General features: G+C 37.1%; 1 protein-coding gene across 4 annotated transcripts in view; it reads left to right on the top strand.

Annotated features, from left to right (window-relative positions):
• NT5C3A (5'-nucleotidase, cytosolic IIIA) overlaps nucleotides 1-23466 on the top strand; it is a 48981-nt gene extending 25515 nt beyond the window's left edge. For 2 of the 4 annotated variants that reach the window (XM_075212585.1, XM_075212586.1), the window contains exons 2-9: nucleotides 9241-9339; nucleotides 10737-10806; nucleotides 11085-11131; nucleotides 11598-11683; nucleotides 14868-14957; nucleotides 15165-15327; nucleotides 18689-18889; nucleotides 22897-23466. In XM_075212585.1, coding sequence (XP_075068686.1) covers nucleotides 9241-9339; nucleotides 10737-10806; nucleotides 11085-11131; nucleotides 11598-11683; nucleotides 14868-14957; nucleotides 15165-15327; nucleotides 18689-18889; nucleotides 22897-22998 — 858 coding nt within the window. In that variant the 3' untranslated portion in view covers nucleotides 22999-23466. Of the gene's footprint in view, nucleotides 1-2358; nucleotides 2476-9240; nucleotides 9340-10736; nucleotides 10807-11084; nucleotides 11132-11597; nucleotides 11684-14867; nucleotides 14958-15164; nucleotides 15328-18688; nucleotides 18890-22896 lie in introns of those variants that run through there. The other 2 variants (XM_075212587.1, XM_075212589.1) reach the window with 2 other exon arrangements.
• Nucleotides 23467-24061: the final 595 nt, after the last annotated feature.

Below are 24061 nucleotides of genomic sequence, written 5' to 3' on the forward strand. Positions count from 1 at the left end.
ACGTTTCAAATTTTGTATTTTCCCCCAGAGCTGTCAATAAGTACAAGAAAACTACATTCTGGGGCAGGCTGGGCTGGGGGGCAGAGGGGCATCTGTCACCCCGAGTTGTTTTTTTTTCCTTTAAAATGTTACCGATAGGCTGCTGAGTCGATTGTTACCCCCCAGACTAAAATTCGCTAGCCCTTACCTAGCTACATTTGAAGTGAAATGTGTGTGTGTGTATGTATATATGCGTGTGTGTGTGTGTATGTATGTATGTGTGTGTGTGTATATGTGTATATATATATATGTATATATATATATATATATATATATATATATATATATATATATATATATATATATATATATATATATATATATATATAATTTATATTAGAGAGAGTTCTCTTTCTATTTATTTATGCACCCCTGGACTAAGGTTATATATTTACCCATGTTAATCACTAATAAACAGTGATTAGTTACAACTAGCCAGGCAGCCAAAATGTGTTTTCATGACTCAAGTAGTAAGCTCAACAGTTGCTTAAGTTATTGTTAAACCAGCACAATAGAGTAATCATATTCACTCTAGCTAATACATTACAAATGATCACCCAAGCGTATCCAAATATAGATAAAATATATATATATATATATATATATATATATATATATATATATATATATATATATTTATAATTATTTTATTTTTTGTGAAAAGCGTGAGAACAGATGGCTTCTCACAGAGATTTTTCTGAAGCAATTTGACATTTGTTTTTTTTATTTTACTTCTCAGGATGCATAAACAGTCTTGGCAGTGTCTTCAGCAAACAAAATGAAACTTTCACAGCAATAAACATAATCCAATAACCCTAAACTCTGGCTATAACAGTTTGGTCCCTAACTGGTCACTGCCCACTTGTTGGCACCAGTCTCCCACACATAGATCAAACCCAGCTTTTTAAGCTTCCTGTCAGGCCTTGCTCTGGCTGACTCCTTAATTGATTAGGCCAGGTGCTCCACCTGGTCTGCGTGTGTGTGTGTGTGTGTGTGTGTGTGTGTGTGTGTGTGTAGATTTAACCCTCTCTGCACCTATACGATGTGGTTTCCGATGGAAACCACCACTCTTTCCTCTAGTAGAAGGTGGCAAAGTATCCCATTTGCCACATACCCCTCTCCTTAGATTCGTCCAGCTACACAAAGCGGACTCCGCGAGGAGCGCAAAACTGCCCTCTTTATCATAGATTCGTCCCTTTTGGCTTCATCAACCCTAGTGAAGTGGATACTGCGGGAGGTACATTTTTATGGAGGTGGGCATCTGGAGTTTTAAGTTTAGGTCCTAGTCTATGCTCTCTCAGTGGGGTCTCCTCATGCCAGGTTTTTAGAATAGCGACATGTTTAACTTGTCGTTCTTGACTTTTATTCAACTGGCGGACTCTGTCTCTCCTTTTTATACAAGAATGGGGCCCTGTAGTCAGGTTCTGGAGAGATATTTTTACAGTTTGGGCAGGATAGGCAATAGCTTTTTACAGCCCTATGTATTCCTGGCCAGTAACAGCGTAGTAAAATTCTTTCCAGAGTCTTATCCTCTCTTAAATGACCCCCACAATGGTGTGTGTGTGTGTGTGCGCGTGTGTGTGTGTGCGCGGTTTCTAATATTAAAGGCACCTGTACCTGCGGTATTAACAGCTATTCAATTTTCCTTCTCTGAACAACCCCTGCCATATATAGCAAATTCCCTTTAATAAAGAAATACCGTACACATTCTGCCTAGTGGTCACATTCACCAGAGCCCTGAAGAGTTCCTCCATATTGCTAATTTGGTGTGAAGGAAAATGAAACTTTGCTTCCCTAAGCATAAATTAAACAGACTTGTTTGTGGGAAAGGTTGTATGTCACTTATAGTTCATAACAAACAACCATCAATCAATTTCATATACCTGCTTTGTGATTAAGGTTTGCAACACCTATAAACGCCACACATTTGCAGCAAATATTTTGTAGTAAACAGTTTTACACACTTGCAAACAAACATTTGAAATAAGCAGGTTTTTGCAGTACTTGCAAACAACAACAACAAAAAAAACTTTATGCATTTGCTTCTGTGTTTAGAGATTGCAACACCTTTAGCATGCGATCAATGTAGTCAGGAGGTTTTCATAACTAATCACCCTGGATTTGTTGGCTTGGGGGACAGCAATGATCTAGCTGTCTTTTGCACATACCACGGTCACACCATTTGTGAAAAGCATGCAAAGCACTGCTATTGGCTACAAGAAAATAAATGTATTTTAATATGTCAAAATAAGGCTTTCAGTCCTGGCATTGGGCCCAGTTATTTCACTGTACGTCAGAGAAGTGCTGCCTGCTGGGCTGGATTAGTGGATCTATTTGTGGAGACGCCTTGTGCTATATAAGCACATTACAGACAAGCAGAATTTTCTTTTCTCTAGTCAACTGCTGCAGTGAATCCCGTGGTAAGAATGTAAACAAGTAAGCTCATGTAAACAAGCAAGCTGCTTGTAACCAGAGTGCTGTGAACTTGTAGTTGTAGGGTGCTGAGTGGAGTTGTTAAGGGATGCACTGTGAAAGAAATGTAAAACTAGCTTAGATTGCTGCCTAATGTGCCTGAAGTTGTAGTATAACCAATATTAAGTATTTACTAAAACTATTTGCATATGTTTCTTATATGGCTTTATTGACCTGAAGTTGTGTTTATTCAATTGTTGTCAACTGAGTTCTCAATTTATTATTTTTATCTGTTTGCTCATAGGTTTTGTACAGTTCAAATTTTATACTACTGCTTCTTTTAAATATGAACAAATTAGATTTGTTTTCATTTAGTAAAGATTGTATTGTGTTATGTTTATATCTGCAATTTCACACTGATATTTAATGAAATAATATTTTAATAAAAAAATATACTGATCGTATTTGACAACCGTTTACAAAACTGGTTAAAGGTATGATTGTTGTCATGTTTTTGTTCCCTTTACCTCTTGCTTTTATAAATGTTTGTGTTTTAGGTTGCATTCAACTAAATAGTTATAATTCATAACCTAAGTAAATCATCTGTTTAAATGCTCTTTAATGAATTAAAACAAACAACATTTCCATTGGTTATCTGGCTGCTTTGAACTTGACTCTGGATACAGTTGTTAAGTTGTGGTTGTTTTGTGCTATGTTAAGTTCAAGGGGACTGTAAATATAGGTTAAAAAGGCTGCAGCAACCATATAATTGTCTGCTAGGGTGTATCTAAGTGTAGACAAAGTGTAAAGCTGAAATATTGAACTGAGCTGTACCACCTCCTGTGTTATCAACTGGTGCAGACATCCCAAGCTTTATGCTTCTCTTATCTCTAGAAATTGAATGTCTTGCTAAATCTTTGAAAAGTAAGCCCAGACACAGCAGAGAATTAACTTGAACTTGCATGCTAAATCGAAAGCAAAACTATCAGAAGAAAAAAAAAAATAACTGAAGCTTTGTCATAACATACTTTATGAATATAATTCCTATTTTGTATGGGTTCTGCAATTTATATCACAAATACTATTTTAAATGATTTTTAAAGGACACCTTACACTTTCCAAGTAACTAGTAACTAACGCATGATAATAAATTAGTATGCTAAATATTAGTACCCATAGATAAATTATAAATAGAACCTACTCCACTCTTTCTCTTCAGTTCCCAATGTAAGACACTATCTGGAGAGTATTTGCATAACCTGTTTGCTAATACCCACTCATGTTTCATGACTTGTAAAGCGCGGTAGCGTATACTGGTGCTATTACATATATGAATTTGTTATGTCAGATTGCATCTTCCCCCGTGTTACAAGTTACTGCACATACAAAATGAGTTTCAATTAATTTGATGAAAGAGTAAAATATAAGAGTGAGATCAGCCAATCAAAATCAGCAAGCCATGTTGCTATGTATGTATGTGTGTGTGTGTGTATATATATATATATATATATATATATATATATATATATATATATATATATATATATATATTTTATAAACGTTTGGATACGCTTAGGTGATCATTTATAGCATATTAGCTAGTGTGAATATGACTACTCTATTGTGCTGGTTTAACAACTATTTAAGCAACTGTTGAGTTTCCCACTTGAGTCATGAAAACACATCTTAGTTGCCTGGCTAGTTGTAATTAATCACTGTTTATTAGGGGTTAACATGGGTAAATATATAACCTTAGAACCTTAGTTTCCGCACACAAGCAATATATGCTCTATTGGTTTTTGTTCTGCATGATCTCCGAGTAAACAGCACTTGAAACCTATTACAGTTAAATGGGTGTTAGTCAGACATCATCGCTATAGTGTTAACATATCCTGAGGAGATGGCTTTGATTGAAGCATTTTACAATAACATTTTTTTGTGTGCTTGAAAAAAATAAAAATACTTTTTTTTTCAAACATCCAGTAATAGGAGGCATTTGTGTATAATGTGGTAATATGAGAACCGGGGTCCTTCAGGTTATAAGATTTCTACTGACATCACCAATGTTATACTTTAAAATATACTTGTCATGTGCCACAAACAGATTATGTAACCTTTAAATTAATATTTTTAAACAATAAAGATATCCGCATTCATGTAGATTCCTGCCACTTGGGATGGGTATGTCATAAAAAAAATTGTTTGAGCACGGTGGCTTAAGCTGGGTACACACTACAGGGTTTTTGTCCAATAATCGCCTCAACCAGCCAACATGCGACCACTCGTTCGAAAGTCGGGTCAGTGTATGTAGTGACACGATGGTCAAAAGTCTGCCCAAATGGGCGATTGTCGCCTCATTTGGTTGGTCATACCGTTCAATATTTTTGTTCCAATCTCCTTAGTGTGTATAGATTTCCGACCGATCCACGACAATCCTCCGATACTTCCTCGATCTGGGGGGCGTGTGTATGTAAATTTGTGATGCCTGTACCAGTCCCACGTGGCACAGTATCCGCACATCACAGACTTGTGTTTTGTATAGATGTGTATTGTACCTGTCTGGCTGCAGGCCATTACACTTGTGTAAAGCACGTGTGTTATTACCCTTTGCATCTATGTTGGGAACCTATTCATATTTACCCTTTATAAACTTATACCTTCATAAACTATTAAACTTATAACGTCATATTAACCTTTATTAACTAATATTTGTAAAATATCCAGAATAAATCACACCGTGTTCATGCAACAGTTTTATTGCAGGAAAAAAGTACAAACATTTTTATTGCAGAATATGACAAGTGAATAAACTAGTACTACACGTTAAATGTGCTACTGGTTTGTGGCAGAACACTTCCAAACAGAATACACATTTCAACCAAATTTTTCTTAATGTGTTTCATTTTTTTCTTGATGCCACTTGGGTTTCTATTCCCTTTGATTTCTTTACCTGCGAAACAAGGAAATAAAAAATGTTTACCATTAAACTTCTATATCTGTAATTTATAGCCAACACCAGAAATACTCTCATTTCCTCACCTTGTACACTGCTCGAGATCAGTTTATGTTGTGGTCCCTGTGGTGCAATCGCAATAATAGTGGGCTTAACCTCCATGTATTCTGGAAAACAGCAGTCATTTTGGTTAATTATAACGGTACAGGTATGTGCCCAAAGCATTTAGTTGTCTATACATGTTCACTGAATTACCTTTGTGTATAACTTCTTTCAGATCTTGGTATTCAACATCAATTTTTTCTTGTTTGATAACAGGTGTTACATTAGTGGTATCGGTGGTATCTAAACTGGCCCTCTCACCATTAATTTTTCGTTCCGACAAAAGAAAATCTGTTACAAATTAGGTGTTTACATTGCTTCGTGTGAAACTAGAAATAAATAAAGTCCTTCAAACAGGTACACTACACGTGCTACTGACCTTTTCATCTCCACCTCTCTTGGGCTTATTGGCTTTGCTCTTCTTGAGCATCTCCATCCCCCACCTTAACTTTTTCAACATTTTTTGGCCCTTCCAGCACCATTTCTAACTCTGTCTCCATAGCTGCAACCCCCACAGACACCTTCTCACCCACAACCCCCACTGACACTTTCTCCTTGCTCCCCATCTTCTCACACTCCTCAGCGCCAGACAGGCTCCTGTCATTTTATACACTCGGACATGGGCGTTCGTTTCTGCTGTGGACCAATCAGCGATGATGCCCGCAGAGAATGGAGAATTCCATTACATACAAAGGGATTTTATTATTAGGGAATAATTATTGCATTGCACTTTACCAGTTAAATGTTTTTTCTAAACTTTATGTATGGTAATATCTATTTTATAGGAATGAATGAAGACAGTGTTGCCTTCTCTTTTTATGCGGCTTTGGGTGTTAACTATAGTGAAAGCTCTGCCCCTTTATGCTAATGTCTTTTGGTATATTGTTACATGCCCCGCAAATGATGCTTCAGTGTGTATGGTATTAAAATCATTGCTCACGACAACATGGCTGTAAAAAGTCGCTAACGGGACGGCCGCTCTTCCCTTTATCGTCTAAAACAAGGCTAGTGTGTATGCAGTCCATGGACCGAGTTCTGTAGTGTGTACCCAGCTTTAGTGGTTATCACTTCTGCCTCACAGTACTGTGGTCATGAGTTTGATTTGCGACCATGGCCTTATCTGTGTGGAGTTTGTATGTTATATTATATTTATTATAAATATTCTCTATCTATCCATGGCTTTATTTTGTTATACATGGAGTTTTACCAGGTGTATTTTGGTCTGGACAACAACTATCTGTTTATTGGTAGCTCTCCCCTTTTTCTCAAAGTTAGAGTATTGGGTTATGTAGACAACCTTTGTGCAGTTAGAGGCAATTAATTATTCCAGTAGTGACTTTGTCAAGGTCTCACAGAATTGCAGATGAATTGTGGTGAAATGCTACATATATTTTCTGCATCATGTAGCATGACCTGAGTACTAAAGCTGTTACCTGAGGACTTGTTTGGCAATGTTCTCTCTTCCTCATGGAACACCACATTAGTTTTGAATGCAGTGGTATTCTGTTATAAAATGGATTTGCGATTCTGAAGATTCTAAATACGATCTGCTGCACTATGTTATACTTGTTTTCTTTTATGCCAAAGGAAATCTGAATCTGAAATTTTTTGCTTGTGAACACTTATATAAAACACAGACATTTTGATATGCATTTTTACTATTGTTTTAGAACTCCATAAGAATCCCCATACATTTACATATGGTAAATGCAAAGAATAAAACGGGTAATGTTCTGGGCATGTTGACAATAGATACAGTGGTTTCTAGTGTCATTGCCTGATTACATGCACTTAAAAACTTATGTGAAGCAGATTTAAAAGCGCTACTGTGAAAATGAGTCCCTAGATTGGAGGAGTTTGTCTGTATTGTCCATTTGTTTAAAAGAACGGCTTTGTTTTGGAAAATACTGAGAACAAATTGTTTTTTTAGGGCATGTTCTGAGAATTAATACTTCACAGATTTTTTTTTTTGATTTTTTTTTTTTAAGAATTTAATTTGTTTGTTAACTCACTACTTGGTTAAGCTTTATATTATGACACACAACAAGAGGTCTTTTAAGGACACCAGTAAAAATGGGAGGGAGGTGGCAATAGAACACTGCACATTCCACTGTTCTCTCAGTTCTTGGTACTTCCCGTAGATGTTCAAGCATACAAAAACTATTCTGGTACGTTATTGCTAACTGCTGTTTACTTCCAAGTATGATTTGATAATCACAACTTCACAATTGTACAGAACACTTTGTGTGTGTTACACTAGAAACAACATTTTTATTACTTCATCTACTCTAGTGAATTTATATTTTTTTCTATGGGTAACGTACTTTTTCTACCACGTATATATAAAAACAGGCAAACAAATTAATGTACATTACCTTGAAACATTTCTTATAAAGAAAAATCCATGTTTGCATTTATTATAATTATTTTTATAAAAATTGCCAGATTGGAGAGTAAGTGAAGCCAGAAATTTCAGTGCACAGAGAATACTGAAAATAGATACCAGGGATTCTCCCATGCCCTTCTTGGAAACCTGTTTGTGCCCCTCCACATACCAGTCTGTGCCCCAATATGAGATCACCTGTGTCAGTGTCCCCCTTCATGCTGAATGCTGGTCACATGACTGACGTGCAGGAATACAGTCAGTTCTCTACTCCAGTACCACTCTTAGTTCATGAACTGAAGCAGTGTTGCCATAGAAACTCAAATGACTTCTGTTTTTTACTTGCATCAGAACCAATCAGCACACTGTTCTAAATATGTGGATGTAGCTTTAGCTGAAATGTGGAGATGATACTTTAACATCACTGATTTACTATACAAAGACAAATGGGGTGTTCCTTTTTTCCTTGCCCTTTATCTTCAAGCTGTTTTTAATGATTTGCAGTTTTCATAAGAGTACCATGATGACCATAGGCACATGAGATATGATGTAGTGAGCAGAGAGACTTTTGCATCACTCTTTTTAGCATGCTTGTTCGCAGCACAATCCCCTGGCCCCTCCTGCCTCTCCTCATGTACTTGGAGGAAGAGCACTTGTGTTCCAGCTGAGAGGCTCTGCAGCCATATCGGTTTCAGAGAAATTTTGCAAAGGGAATACTAAGTTATAGGAGGACATAACTTCATGTAATTGTGCAAACCGACTGTTTACTAGTGTTTTGTATTGTTGGAAATGTCTTGAAATGGAGTAAATTCAGCTTTCTGATAAACCCTGCCGAAACGCAAGTAAACACGCTAATGGCTACGGGCCCAATAGATCAATTATTTTTAGTGTTGCATGCATTAAAATATGCATAATGCAATGCCATTGGGCATTAAACAGATACAAAACTTATTTTTTTCCTTTAAATCAGTATGTGGGATTACAGCTTTAAATAAATTGAATGAAATGCTTCCATGGTGTGTGTGCATGTGTATATATATATGTATGTATATGTATGTATGTATATATGTGTGTGTGTGTGTGTGTGTATGTGTGTGTGTGTGTATATATATATATATATAGTTTAGTGTGTGTGTGTGTATGTATATATATATATATATATATATATATATATATATATATATATATATATATATATATATAGTTTAGTATATGTCATTTTCACTTCTGATTGAAGTGGCAACCCTTCCAATAGGTAGTTAAATATATTTTATCCTTTTGTAATATGTTTGGATGTATTTTTTTTACTTTGCTTGTAGTAAGTAACCTTTTAATGGTGTTATGGTTTCAGATGCCTGAATTTCAAAAGAAGACAGTCCACATAAAGGACCCAGCAAGAGTAGAAGAAATAATATGTGGGCTAATCAAAGGTGGTTCAGCCAGACTTCAGGTATGTATAGATACAGCTGGAGATTAAGGATATTGGAAATACTAAACTCCTTACCAAAGTAGAAGCTAATAACATTGCAGAGAGTGTTTGTGATCATTATTTGCTTGCTACAATGTCCCTTATTTCAGAAGATAATAATGAAAGAGAGATGTTTTAGTAATTATTTCCACATCCTATATAATTGGTGACATATGAGGGAGCCATAAGGATTGTGTACATTCATGAAACTAATATATACACTGATCAGCAACAACATTAAAACCTCTAACAAGGGAAGTGAATAACATTGATTATCTTGTTACAATGACACCTGTCAAGGGGTGGGATATATCACTCAGTTCTTCGTGTTGATGTGTTGGAAGCAGGAAAAATGGGCAAGCATAAGGATCTGAACGACTTCTGACAAGGGCCAAATTGTGATGGCTAGACGCTGGGTCAGAGCATCTCCAAAACGGCAGGTCTTGTAGGGTATTTCCAGTATGCACTGGTTCGTGCCTACCAAACTGGTCCAAGAATGGACAACCAGTGACAGGGTCAGGTGCGCCCAAGGTTCATTGATGCATGTGGGGAGCAAAGTTTAGTCCGTCTGGTCCATTCCCACAGAAAAGCTACTGTAGCACAAATTGCTGAAAAAAGTTAATGCTGTCTATGATGGAAAGTGCACCGCATGGAGGCCCCACCTCGCAACTTACAGGACTTAAAGAATCTTCTGCTAACATCTTGGTGCCACATACCACAGGACACCTTCAGAGGTCTTGTGGAGTCCATGCTTCAATGGGTCAGAGCTGTTTTGCCGGCACGAGGGGGACGTAAACCAATTTAGGCAGGTGGTTTTAATGTTGTGGTTGATCGGTGCATATACCTGTGATAATTGGTTTTGGTTTGCAGCCTGGCATCTTCAACATATCAAGTAAATAATGTTAAGACTGCAGAGAGCAAAGGCTGGTGGGAATGGAAAAAAACTTTTTTACTTGGGGTGCTTTGTGGTCATCCCATAAATGACCTCTTAAATATGACCTCTCTTACCTTATGAGGAGAGGCTAATGAAAAAATAGTAGAACACATCCACAATATATTACGGACCAGTTCATTAAAGTATTTTGTAAAAAAATAAAAAAATATTCTGTCAAAATACTGGTAACATTGTTGACAGGCTCTTAGTTACAATAATTGTAGCTGCATGGTCCTTACCAATGAGAATATACGATAACTCTGTAAAAACAAGACTGTAAAATTCCCCCATGCTTAGCCCCCCAGGTATGATTGCATTACATTTCTGCTTTTCTTAAGAATAGTAATAACTCACAATGTTACATGCACCATCTTGCAGCGATACATGAAAACTGGGGGTAATTGGTATAATGGTTTTTTTTTTTTTTTTTTTTTTTTTTTTTAAGGTAATAACAGATTTTGATATGACATTAAGCAGATTTTCCCACAATGGAAAGAGATGTCCCACTTGTCACAGTAAGTGTATTTGTGCATATTCCTTTTACATTTTTCTGTTTGGACTACTAATGACTAGTGCTTGTGCCATAAAATCTCTGTCTTAGTTGTCTGAACCCTAATGTTTGTACACCACTTTTACAATATTTTTCTGTAAAATAATATATGGTTCATGATTTAAAACTAATGTATAGTGGACAATGCTTTGTACACATCTGATGGATAGTGAAGTTAAAGCAATTACCATCTCCAGGTGGAATATAAATATTTCAGCTAAACTTTTTACTTTTCATCCACAGATGTTATTGATAACTGCAAATATGTAACTGATGAATGTCGCAAAAAGGTTTGTAGACTTATTTCTGTGCACGATTACCATTTGTGAGTAGGAGTGTGTGATAGCCTTGTTTAAATCACTAATTAGAGAAAATATTTGATGATTAAGTGAGAAAAAAACTGCGTAACCTCATCTGTGCAGTTATGTTAAAGCTGCAGTTCTTATTTTGAATGCAAATGGAAATATTCTTCTGTGTGGTTCATTTTCAAAACGCAGTACTGTGCTATACTATTTTCCACTATCCATGCTCCGTCATGTGCTTTAAGAAGGACATTGTGTATGTGATCATCTGTGTCTCTGTTCACCTGTCAAACACGGCACTTGTGTGTACAACTGGCAAATGAGGCAGTAAGCTCCAGTAATATACAGTATTACATATATTTTTACGCTTTTGATTGTATGACTAAAATATTTCCATTATTATAATTGTTTCTGTTATAATCATGTATCATTTGTAAAACTGTGTTTCTTGTAGTTATATGAACTGAAAGAAAAGTACTATGCAATTGAAATTGACCCAAACCTTACAATCAAAGAAAAGTACCCATACATGATAGAATGGTAAGTCTGATACAAACATACCCAACTAGCTACTCTTATCAGTCTCTTTATTTTGGTGTAGATTGATGAGGTAGGGCTGGGGGGAGACAGATTTCAGGCAGAGGAAAATGAAAATTGGGGTGAGGGTAGGGAAGGTGGTGTGGGGGGGGGGGGGGGGGGGGTGTGAGCAGAGGAGGTGGGGTAGTTGTTTAATTTGTACTGTTCCTCAGAATTTCCCATGGCAGCCTGTCATAGACTTATCTATAAATTAGTTACCGTATATACTCGTGTATAAGCCGAGTTTTTCAGCACATTTTTTATGCTGAAAAAGCCCCCCCTCGGCTTATACACGAGTGAACTTGTCGTCTGGTAATTCACTCGTTAATGAGTTAAGAAGTTTAACTTAGAACTGATGCCGGAGCAGAAACTGACAGCTTCTAGGACGGCTGCACTAAACAGATATGCAAGCAAGTTCATGCTGAGTTACAGATTACTCTTGCAATACACAGTGAGATCAATGAGTGTGACGGAAAGCTTTGATAGTATCTATGTGCCTACCAGACAGTGTTAATGATTTGTGAGTAGACTATAGGATTACACTTTGATCATGCTAGATAAAGATGAATGAATGAGTTAACGAGTTTAACTTAGAACTGATGTCGGAGCAGAAACGGACAGCTTCTAGGAGGGCTGTAAACGGATATGCAAGCAAGCTCACACTGAGTTACAGACTACTCTTGCAATACAAAGTTAATTCTATTCATGACTTGACTATATGCTATGGCACTAACTAAGATCAGGTTATATACATTGTTTTAAGCAGCAGGTAAAGGATAGATATCCCCAGGCTGATTTGAGGGGGATTTAATTCAATTAATACTATAAAGGGCTGTACTTATTGGTGAATAAGGGATAATTATATTGGTAAGTGAGAATCATCCATGAAAAACACAAATATCTGGCCATGTATAATAATAATAATAATAATAATGTCAAGATTCAAAGGTCACAAGACAATTCATCAAGAATTCCCCTCTCTCTCTTCCACACCAGATTAACATTTACTGATAGTCTCTTATTAGTTTACAAACAGAGATTAAATAATGAGTGTTTACCTAATGCATTGAAGCCACCCCCCAATATTTTTATTTTTGAAATTTACCAGTAGCTGCTGCATTTCCCACCCTAGGCTTATACTCGAGTCAATAAGTTTTCCCAGTTTTTTGTGGTAAAATTAGGTGCCTCGGCTTATATTCGGGTCGGCTTATACTCGAGTATATACGGTAAACTCAATTATCCAGTGTATTAGGGAGAAAACATTCACAACTGAAGAGCAACTATTTTATATGATACTCAAATTGTAATTTATTATATTGTAATCAAATACTTGATTACAGAGATTGGTTCTGCAAGGCCACATAAATATTATTTTATAAAATGTTGCAGATTTCCTCACTCACTGCTCAGTAGGCGCAGCTAGAAAGCTTGTTAATGTCATTGATATCTATGGTAAACATTCTTCTGTACCCACTAAAGTATTAAGTGCAATTGGAAAGCAATATATTCTATATTTGGTACGTTCTTTGTTTCAGTAAATACAGAAGAGTACTTGCTGTATAATTCAGTGCTCTATTAAATACAGACACTCTAGTTATATAGTGGATCCAGATAACTGCACTGTGCAGTTTTATTTAGTGTGTGTGAATTCTACTTTTATATTTAAGGAGGCAAGCCCAAGCAAGTGTTAAGTATGTTTTATTGCTTTCAAAATATTCCTTCTGAAATTTGCTTTCTCAGTTGGTAATATAAATAATCTACTGTTTAGCTTTTCCCAAGGCCACTTATAATTATTAAAAGTACATAATAAAAGTAAACAAACATTTTTTTTTTCTTGTAAGAGCGAAGTGGGGACATTGCGAAGACCTTATTAAGAGATAGTGTTTTGTGCACTATACATAAAAAGACTATCAGATAAAAACATAATACAGTGCGCAGGTCACCTTGGCAGCTAAATAAATAACAGGCTTTCTTCCATGTGGCAGGATTTGGAGGACATACAGGCAATATTTCCTTTTGTTCTATGCAGTATATGCAAAGTGCACAACACACTATATAAAATGCCCATACCCAAGGGAACGGGTTCCCTTTAACTATTCAGCTGTCCGAGTCAGCATTGCAAGCCATGCAGTGTTGCTCCTCTCCCAGGTAAATAACATAATCTCATAAACTGCCTTATCTCTAAAACTAGACATTTATTATATTTAATTTTGGAAAAGGAACATACACAGTAAGTCGCTTATCTGCCTTTTGGTTAGTGGTATACTTGATCCTCTGGCCAGAAGGCTGAGGCTGCGGGGAAAGCTTGGGATAATGTCCCTAGGGAGCGGCTGCCTGAGAATCACAGATGTGACTTTTAATGGCACTTTAACACATTTTTAACATTTTAGTTTTGCAACTGCCTCCATTTTCCCAGACTTTTTGGCCAGGCGGGATCATTTTTTATAATTGCTCAGCCATTAGGCTGGATCTGTACCCACACAGCACTATTTATTGCACATCTTGTTTGTCATATTTTTCTTTACACGGATCTAGGGGGTGCAATAGGCCCTTATGGGTGCTGCAATTCCCTGATTATCTATGGGGGGGACGGAGTGGCGCCACCCCCCCAAACTTAGCCTTGCGGAAAAGAGGGCTCTGAAGACCTTTGCCCCCTAAATAACATTTTGGTCTCGGGGGTCGGGATGAAGGGGCCTCTTTTGAGGAGTGCCAGAAATTGCCACACCCTTTTGAACTCTTTGGGATTTGCATTTTTTTTGCACTTGGGGCATAAGAACACTGATCCCAGGCTTTCAAGAACAAAAGCAAACAAATCAAAAAACATTTGCAGTAACATATAATAATTCTGATGTACCTGCAGCTGACAAAACATGTAAGGGTTTATTGTTTGTGGATGTCGAACTCATTGATTAATAGTATAGTCACACTGAAGCATAAATCGTGAAGAACTGTCACACTGTTATAATAGGGAGGTAGATGGAAATCCTCTAGATTTAGCTTACAAGCAGGGACCTCATACTTCTTTCTCTGTTAATACCTTACTGTAAAATGCTGCACAGTATGCTACTCCTCTGTAAATGTTAATACCAATAAATAAACAGTTGTAATATGGTGACCAGCAATTTAACACTTACATTTGTTACCTCAGGTACACAAAATCCCACACTCTATTAATTGACCAACGTTTACAGAAAGACCAATTGGCAGAGGTTGTACGGGACTCTGACATCATGCTCAAGTAAGCTTCTTATTATTATGTCATGTATTATGAAAGGAGGTAAAACAGATTATACTATCGGTATTATAAATGTTATTTGAAATAGTCCCTAGGAGCAGTAGCATTTTCTGTATGTGTGGGGCATTGGTGCGGCAGCATATGTAAATAAGAGTTTTGATTAAGGAATATGCAAAACAGATCAAACAATGTTTTTCTTTTATTTTGCAGGGATGGTTATGAAACGTTCTTTGATAAGCTAAATGAACACAATGTACCCGTGTTCATATTTTCAGCAGGGCTTGGAGATGTCCTGGAAGAAGCGATACGTCAGTGTGGTATCTACTACCCCAATGTTAAAGTGGTCTCCAATTTCATGGATTTTGATGAAAATGTAATTTATTACTTAGTCTTAATGTTATGCTGGTTTTTGCATTATATGTAATTGAGCAAATGGATGCTGCCAAAAAGAGTGTAGCTCTCATAAGCAAACAAAGCAAAACTACTGTGGTTTAGCTGCACACACTCAAACTACTTTTTTGAGTGTGCGCAGCCAAACCGTGGTATCAGATGCTGATAATCCTGTACTGGTGGGAGACCATAATTTATAAAAAGTTTATTACGTAAGATTCTAAACAACCTCCTGTACTTTCATTTAAACCTGACTTATTATGGACCTGGAAATGAAAGTATTTGCATTTATGGAAAGTTAGTACACAAGTGAACAAGTCTTGTAGGCGGGAGTGAGGGGTTGTTATCAGAGATGAGACGAGGCGTGGGTCAGAGGTAGATCTAAGAAGGTGGGAGAGAGGGTATTTTGATATGAGATTGAGATGTATGCAGGGTTACTTTTGAGGAGGGTTTTGTAGGTAAGGGTGAGTAATTTGAATTGGATTCTAGAGGACACAGCGAACCAGTGTAGGGATTTACAATGTGGTGTAGCAGATGTGGAACAGTGAGAGGGGAAGATCAGTCTTGCAGTAGCATTTAGGATGCATTCAAGTGTGGCTATATGGGTGTCGTGAATTCCAGATAGCAGGAGGTTGCAATAGTCATGACAGGAGATGGTGAGAGAATGATTAACAGTTTTGGTTGATTGTTGGGTACGAAAAGGGGCGAATTCTGGCAATGTTTGTAAGGTGGAGTCGACAGGACTGGGAGATAGTCTGCATGTGAGGAATGCATGTGCAGTGTTTTGGACATGTTGAGCTTGATGAGACATCCATGTGGAGATAGCAGAAAGACAGCTGGTTACATAAGATAGGAGAGAGGTCAGGGGAAGAGGTATATAGATTTGGGTGTTGTCAGTCTCGTGGTGGTATTGGAAGCAGAGTGAGCAAATTATTTCATCAAGGGAAGGGGTGTACAGTGAAAGAAGTAAAGAACAGTGCCTTGTGGGATGCCAACAGATGGAAGCAGGGGGGAGGATGTGCTAGAGGTAGAAACGCTAAAAAGAGGAGCAGTTTGATAGATATGTAGTGAATCCGGAAAGAACTAGGTCACGGAAGCCAGTGGAGTTAGGGTTGTGTAGGAGAAGCGGGTGATCAAACCGTGTCAAAAGCAGGACAAGGAGCATAAGTTTGGAGAAATTACCCTTATGACCCTATCTGTCATTTTGTAGAATGTACTAAATAAATAACTAGAATCTGATTGGTTTCTAAAGGCAGCATCTCAACTTTTTCAAACCCGCTAAATTTACCCCTTAGACTTTGCAGTAAATAGATCATTGATCACTTTTGTGAGTGCGGTTTCAGTGGAATGTTGGTGGTGGATGCCTGATTGCAGAGTTGAGGATGAAATGAGAGAAGAGAAAGTGTGACAGGTGCTTGTATACCAATCGCTCAATTAGTTTAGAGGCCAATAGGAGGAGAGAAATGAGGCGGTAGTTGGATAGAGAGGCTAGATCGATAGATGGTTTATTTATAATTGAGCACATGTTTAAAGGGAGTTGTACCATTGGAGAAAGACAGGTGAAAGAGATGAGTTAGAGGTGGTCATGTAGTGGGGGAGAGGGAGCAAAGAATTTGATTGGGAATAAGGTCGAGGGGACAGGTTGTAGGGTATGTTGATGAGTGCAGAGACTTCGACTTATGTTACTCTAGAAAATGAATTCAGGGTGAATTGGGGACTGTAGGTGAAGGTGGGTAGAACAGGTTGAATTTGGCATGAGGAATTATCTTGTTGAATGGTTTTGATTTTGTCTTTGAAGTAGATGACAAAATCATCAGTTGTGAGCAAGGAAGGGGGAGGAGGTGCCGATTGCCAGAGAAGTGATTTTATTAGGGCAAAGAGGTGACGTGGGTTAGAAGACTGGGTGGATGTTAGAGATTTCAAGTATGTTTGTTTGGCAATTGAAAGGGCAGTTCTGTAAGGTGCAAGGATGGATTTATAGTGGAGGAAATCGGAAGAGGAACGAGGTTTCCTCCAGTGGCGCTCTGCAGTGTGGGAGCACTTTTGCAGGTGGCAGGTCTTTTTGGTGTATCATTGTTGGGGTTTGGATTGTTGGAGACTGTATGTGGTAGCTGGAGCTGCATTGTCTTGGGCTCAAGTGAGTGTTTTGTTGTAGAAAAAGGCAGCCTGATTAGGCAGGACATTGAAGTCATAGGATAAAGCATTTGTCTGTTTCCGTGTATAGAACTGTTGCTGAGGGAGAGTGCCCTGTAGGAAAGCTGCAGGATGTAGTGGCAGTGGAGGAGAGTCAGGTTTCTGTAATGGCAAGAAGATTGAATGGCAAGAAGATTAAAGAATTTGGAAATGAATAGATCATGAATGGATGAAAGTTTGTTACAAACAGATCTGGCATTCCATAGGGTACAGGAGAAGGGAAGAGTGGGTAGTGGAGAAATGTGGATAAGGTTGGTGGGATTGGAAGTACAGGGTGGATGGAAAGGTTTGAGTTGGAGTAAGGAGCGCGAGCAGAGAGTGGGGATTGTACAGGGATAGGCAAGATGTCACCAGCAGCCATGAGAAGGAGGTCATGCAAGGATGATTTGTTGGTGTGAGGTTTATTTCTGTTAATGTAGCTTGGTAAGTGTGGCGGGTACAGGAAACAAAACAGTTCATGTGTACAGAGTAGCAAGAAGAGAACTAGTGAAGGGGAAATGATAATAGGAGAGGGCGACATAAATGATGGAGAGACTAGAGGAGTTTGGAGAGAAGTGTAGTGACAGTGACTAGGAGAGAGTGTAAATTGAGTAGTGCATCAATTTACAGCGAGATTTGAATAAATGCGTATAAGGCAGGGTAGGGATTGGGAGTGAACAATTGATCCAAATTGTGCAGGGCAATTAAGGAGGTGAAGGATACTTTACTGCCCCCTGGCTGTCGTTAATAGTAGGAAGTTTCTGCAGCTCTGACATGATGAGGTCCAGTATGCTGACAGCTGGGTGCAGAGGGTCAAGCAGCCAACCAGAGATGGCATCAGCAATCACAGTTGAGCTCCGTGATCACCTATAGATGTATTTTCCCTTCATAACAGCTATACGTTTATTTAAAAAATGAGTGATGTGGCACAGGTGGAAAAACCCCCACTAATGACAGATACCTTGGCAAGCACAAAAGGAGCATCTTACCTGGTATGCAGGGAAATCATACAACATTATGTAGCATACTTCTGTCTGCTGCTCTGCTACTCTGAATCCTACATAGTAAGAAACCCACCACAGTGCTAGTAAGGGATAAATGTACTTGTAGGCCACAAAATAAATAATACATTTTACATTTAAATATTAATGCAGTATTTTGTTTTTCTTCAGGGTGTTATGAAGGGTTTCAAGGGAGAGTTAATACATGTTTACAACAAACATGATGGTGCCTTGAAGAGTACAGAGTATTTCAACCAATTGAAGGATAACAGTAACATAATTTTGTTGGGCGATTCATTAGGAGACTTAACTATGGCTGATGGAGTGCCAAATGTGGAAAATATCCTAAAAATAGGATTCCTTAATAATAAGGTAAAGACATGTCATCCTCCTTGTGAAAGTATGTTCTGTGTTGTCTGCCTAAGCTTTTTATTTAAAAGGCATTAAAGGATAACTCATTATAACATAAGTCTGTTTTCCCCAATTGACAAGCTGGTGTCCCTCCCACAATTTCCAGGATATTCTACTTTGCTTCATTGTGGAAGAAGGTTCTTTGGGTTGGATTTGGTCACTGCCAAGTCAGGCTCCTCTATTTGGAATGAAAGCCCTATTCTAAATAAGTACATAGATAAAAATGACTGTTATAATTAAAGTAGCCTGTTTTTTTCTCTATTTAATATAGATTACATTTAGTGCCAAACTGCATTTAAGGATAATTCCTCTTGCAACAATTAAAAAAGTTGTAATTAATTGTTCACATGTGACTATTACCATCATCTTCATTTATGATACAACTTTCAAATTCTAAAATGAAAAACATCACACTCGTGCCATATCTGTGAATCCGACTTGGCTTGGTTTTTCTTTTTCAGGTTTTTCCTTCTCTGGTTCAATAAAATATACTACATATATATTTAATACAAGTTAACCCGTGCATGATACTCATGCATTCTAGTCAAATCAAGCTACTTAAGGTGTTAAAAAGGTTCTTGTCATGCATTTGGGGCTAGGCCAGGCCTCCTCAGGGGAAGAGCGTTACTTCCCGACGTATGCGCCCTTTTTTAACGTGGTTTTGTCCACATGTCACCACCTCATCATTCTTCTCCATCACCTCATCCTTCATTTTCATCGCCACATCCTTAATCTCCATCGTCTTACTGTTATAAAACCTCTCGATACACAACGTTTCTGCTAAACACCTTATCGCTGTGCTCAATCAGTCTTCCTTGAAGGGCAGTATTCATAACCTGCACTTTCACATCACTGCTTTTCCGTACTCGTGAAAATGCGACATACAATTGTCCATGACCAAACACAGGCTCTGGTAAATAAATACCCACATGGTCAAGAGTTTGAGTCCTCAACTGGTAAATTTAGCCTTTACTACCCCTCCCACGGGGAAGAGGGGGGAATGATGGAAGTTAACTGACTTCACTATTATAATTTTTTTGTCAAATAATGTCAGTATACCAAAGGTCAATTGGATGAGCCCTTTCTGAGAAAATAGTTTTTTCCACACACTAACACACGCCGCTAGGCTTATATATATTAGATAACTATTTACCCTTTAAATTGAATTGGCAATCACTTCAATGAGAATGGTAGTCAAAATAATTTCCATAAATGTAGAATTTACATTGTCCTTGCCTTAAATGTAGGTCTTATCATTTCTTTCATTTTAACTCTCATTTGTTCAAACTGGTAAAAAAAATGATCTACAATAATAGGGATCAGAGGGATTTTTTAATGTGTGTGGTTTTTTTTTGGTTTTTTTTTTGTATAAATAATATCAAACCGTAAAGCAGAAAGGTCCGTAGTTAGCAGCCACAGGTAAAATATATGTATAAATCTTCCTAACATGATTCGTTACATATATTAACTTCCTCAGAGGCATATCTGAAATAAATCTATAGCTCCAATGAGTCTTATAAATGGTCCACTACCAAGTCAGCTGACCATGTAAACAGCTTTGAGCAGTGATTTGTGAGAGGCCGCTATGTAAAAACGTCAGGGCCAAATTGGCCCTATAAGTTCCAATCGGACATCTGGCTAGAAAGCGTCAAATGTTTCAATCAGTTTCTACCCAATATTCCATAATTGAAATACATACTAAATTTATTTCAAGCCTTAACAACAAAACTATGAATAATATCATATTAGCAAAGGTGTATATATCTTTAATAAATTGGTCATATGGGAAGTTTGAAAGCATGTAGACGTATTTGATTGAGATAGCAGAAACTTCTTATAAGAGACTTCATATTCAGAGAAGCTTTTGATTTATACTGCTATTTTTTATTACTTATACATAGGAGCGGCGCTAATAGTATGTTGGTTGTATCTTTAATATTCATTATTTCTAAATGAATATTATTTAGCCCCATCGCTTTGTTGCGACTATCTGAATAGTTAGAATTAGTCTGGTACATCAAATATACTATTTGTCTGCACAAGCGTTTAGATTTGTCACCTCCCCAATCAGGATACTTAACATGTACCACACCAATAACTACCAAACATTTCGGGTTTCTGCTAACATATTCCTTAAATTATTACCCTTTTTAAAAGCCTTGGTTTTTTCAGGCTTTTAAAAAGGGTAATAATTTAAGGAATATGCTGGCAGGAAGTTTTAATTTGTTTAATTTGATGGAAAGAGGCCCCATTGCACTTGGTAGTAAAGGTTGTATCTGTAAATTGCACATTTGTGGGCAATTTATCAGTGAGATTAAATTACTTGACAGATCCTCGTTCCTTACTGTTAAACCTGACAAATTGCCCACAAATGTGCAATTTACAGATACAGCCTTTATTACTAAGTACAATGGGGCTTCTTCCCATCAAGTTAGACAAATTGTTTTTGAAACAAAATTAGTGGCCAAGTGCTCATTACACTACCAAATAATAAATGTCATCTATATAACAACCATAAGAGAACCAAGCTCACCCCAAAGTCGCCACCCCAGATGTGCACTGTCTCAAACGCACCAAAGTAGAGGTTGGTGTAACTCTGGGCAAACCAGGTCCCCATGATCTGCAAATAGTAACGGCAATCAAAGAAAATGTGTTAAAATAAATGTGATGGATGATCAGTGATAAAGCCTTGGGGGTAGATTTACTAAAAATCGCGTTTGGTGGTGACGCAGATAGCTAAACATCGTGGCGGTTTAATGCTCCAATACACTGCGTTTACATCGCAGCCTCAAACTACTCTCTTGTAAAGTTCCTGGCGAATTAAAAACTGTTAAACTGCTGGAGGTTTGCTCAAAACTGCCATAAGAAAAACAGGGTTTTTTTTTTAATATACCTGCTTCTGATTGGCTTGATAGCTCAAACATGCTGTTTGAGCTCTCGTGCCATTCGGAAAATAAGAGGAAGCAGCATTAACATATAAATTATGGGGACAATCATTATTTAATGATTAAGGGACAAAGTTAATTTCTGATTAACTTATGGGGCAATTTTTCTCATTATATTAAGGGGATAATATTATTGTATTATATTATGAGGGCACTATGTAGTGACCCATGTGTGCATCCTCTACAGTTATATCTCCCATTTACAAGCAAATAGTATTGTCCAGTTAACATAATTATATATTCATATTTCCCCCATAATGTAATACAATATTGTCCCTTAATATAAAGAAAATTAAAATTACATCCATAAGTAAATTAGAAATTAATTTTGCCCCTTAATCAACAAACAATGATTGCCCACATAATATATATGTCAATGCTGCCTCCTGTTATGTTCTGAATGGCCATATAGCACAAAGAGCATGCAGTTAGAGCAATCTCGCCTCTCGCAACCAACTCTTTTTTTTCTGGCTGTTTTTTTTTGGCAGCTTTCCCAGCAGTCTGTCAACGGCAGCTTAGTAAAATCGGCTGTTTTGTATTTTGAACAAGTGAAAAATCAGGATGGCGATTTGTAAAGTGGTGGTTTATGAAACTGTGGTTTTCGGCCTTTTAACTGGTGGTTTAGCCATTAGCCAGTTGGTGTTTCTCTTTCAGGTTATTACTCACATGTAAAACCCTCTTAATTGTATCTTTACCAAGTCCATGAGGTACGTTTTTTATATAGTGAGTGATCATTCAATGTAAGAAATGCATTGTCTTTTTGTCAGGGGTATTATCAATAAGGTAGAGACATTTTAGAAAAGAGCATCCTGCTTGAGAACATACTAAATGCATATGGACATGCCTAATTCTTTATGGTTTGGTGTCTTCAGCAATTTTCCTGTGTGCAGATTCAATCAAATTAAATATTAATATTCAAAAGCAAAAATATGAGGGATAATAAAGAGAATAGAGGTGTAAATAATTTGCATATGGTTTTCAGGAACGGCATTGAATCCTTTCTAATTATTTTTCCTTCCACAGGTAGAAGAATTACTAGAAAAATATATGGACTCTTATGATATAGTTTTAGTGACCGATGAAACTCTGGATGTTGCCAACTCCATTCTACAGAAGATCCTTTAGTTTGCGCTAAGATAGAACCCTCGCTTTGCATCGACTGAGAAGACTAATGCCAACTGTTTTCTCCAGTTAAAGGGGGATATTATTTTTTTAATCCTTATTTTCTGAATTATATTAATTTCTTTTATTTAAATATATTTAATAGAACAATTTTGGAATTTCAAAGCACCTTACTTTTCCACATTGTGCTGTTTTATTATATCCATGTTTTGGGGGGTGTTTTTGCAATACGTCCATCGCCTTCAACCTACATGGAAAACCTGCCTGGAACCAAATGAAATTAACCATCATTATGTAATAAAATGTAATCCTATCTGTGAGAAGTGTAAAGATTTGAAATATCTATATTTTCATATACGCTTTTAGGTGTTGTATTTTGTACTAGCATATATGTTTATTGAAGGCCAAATAATGTGCATGTTTAAAAGTGATGTTTCTACAGTGTTTTTATGTATTAAAAGTTCAACCAGTCACAGTTGTAACAACGTATTTCTTTGTAACGTAAGTTCTTGGAAATTTTGTTTTTGATATTAAGAAATCAATATTGGTCTTCTATTTTTATAGTATACTGATAAACAAACAATAATTATGTTGGTATGGTATACAGCAGGGTCTGGCACACTTTAGCCCGGTGGGCAGGCACATCGCACTGGCCCATAAGTAGCGGCCCATCCTTAAAGGGTGGTTTTCGGTACAATATATATTTTTTCAATATAAAAAGAGGCAATTTTAGTGTTTCTTAACCCAGCAATGCTTTTCGTTATTTAAGCTTTATCATTGATAATAATAAACAGATAATGCAACGAAAAACAAACCTCACTTTATATTGTATTTAATTTTACACTTTTCTTTCCAAAGCCCTTTTCTTTTTCTTTTTTTTTTCTTACACATATACCTGTGTGATGATAATGGGTATAAGTCATATAGCAATAGATTATATAATAATCTATTACCATACTGACCAAAGACTGATTTATCAAAATGCAAAAAGCCCCTTTGCTTTGAAAACCTGATGTTTTTGCCAGCAGAAGGGCTTGTTTTTCCTTCACACTATATTCTAATAGGA

Source organism: Mixophyes fleayi, chromosome 5, assembly GCF_038048845.1.
Source record: "Mixophyes fleayi isolate aMixFle1 chromosome 5, aMixFle1.hap1, whole genome shotgun sequence".
NCBI lineage: Eukaryota > Metazoa > Chordata > Amphibia > Anura > Limnodynastidae > Mixophyes > Mixophyes fleayi.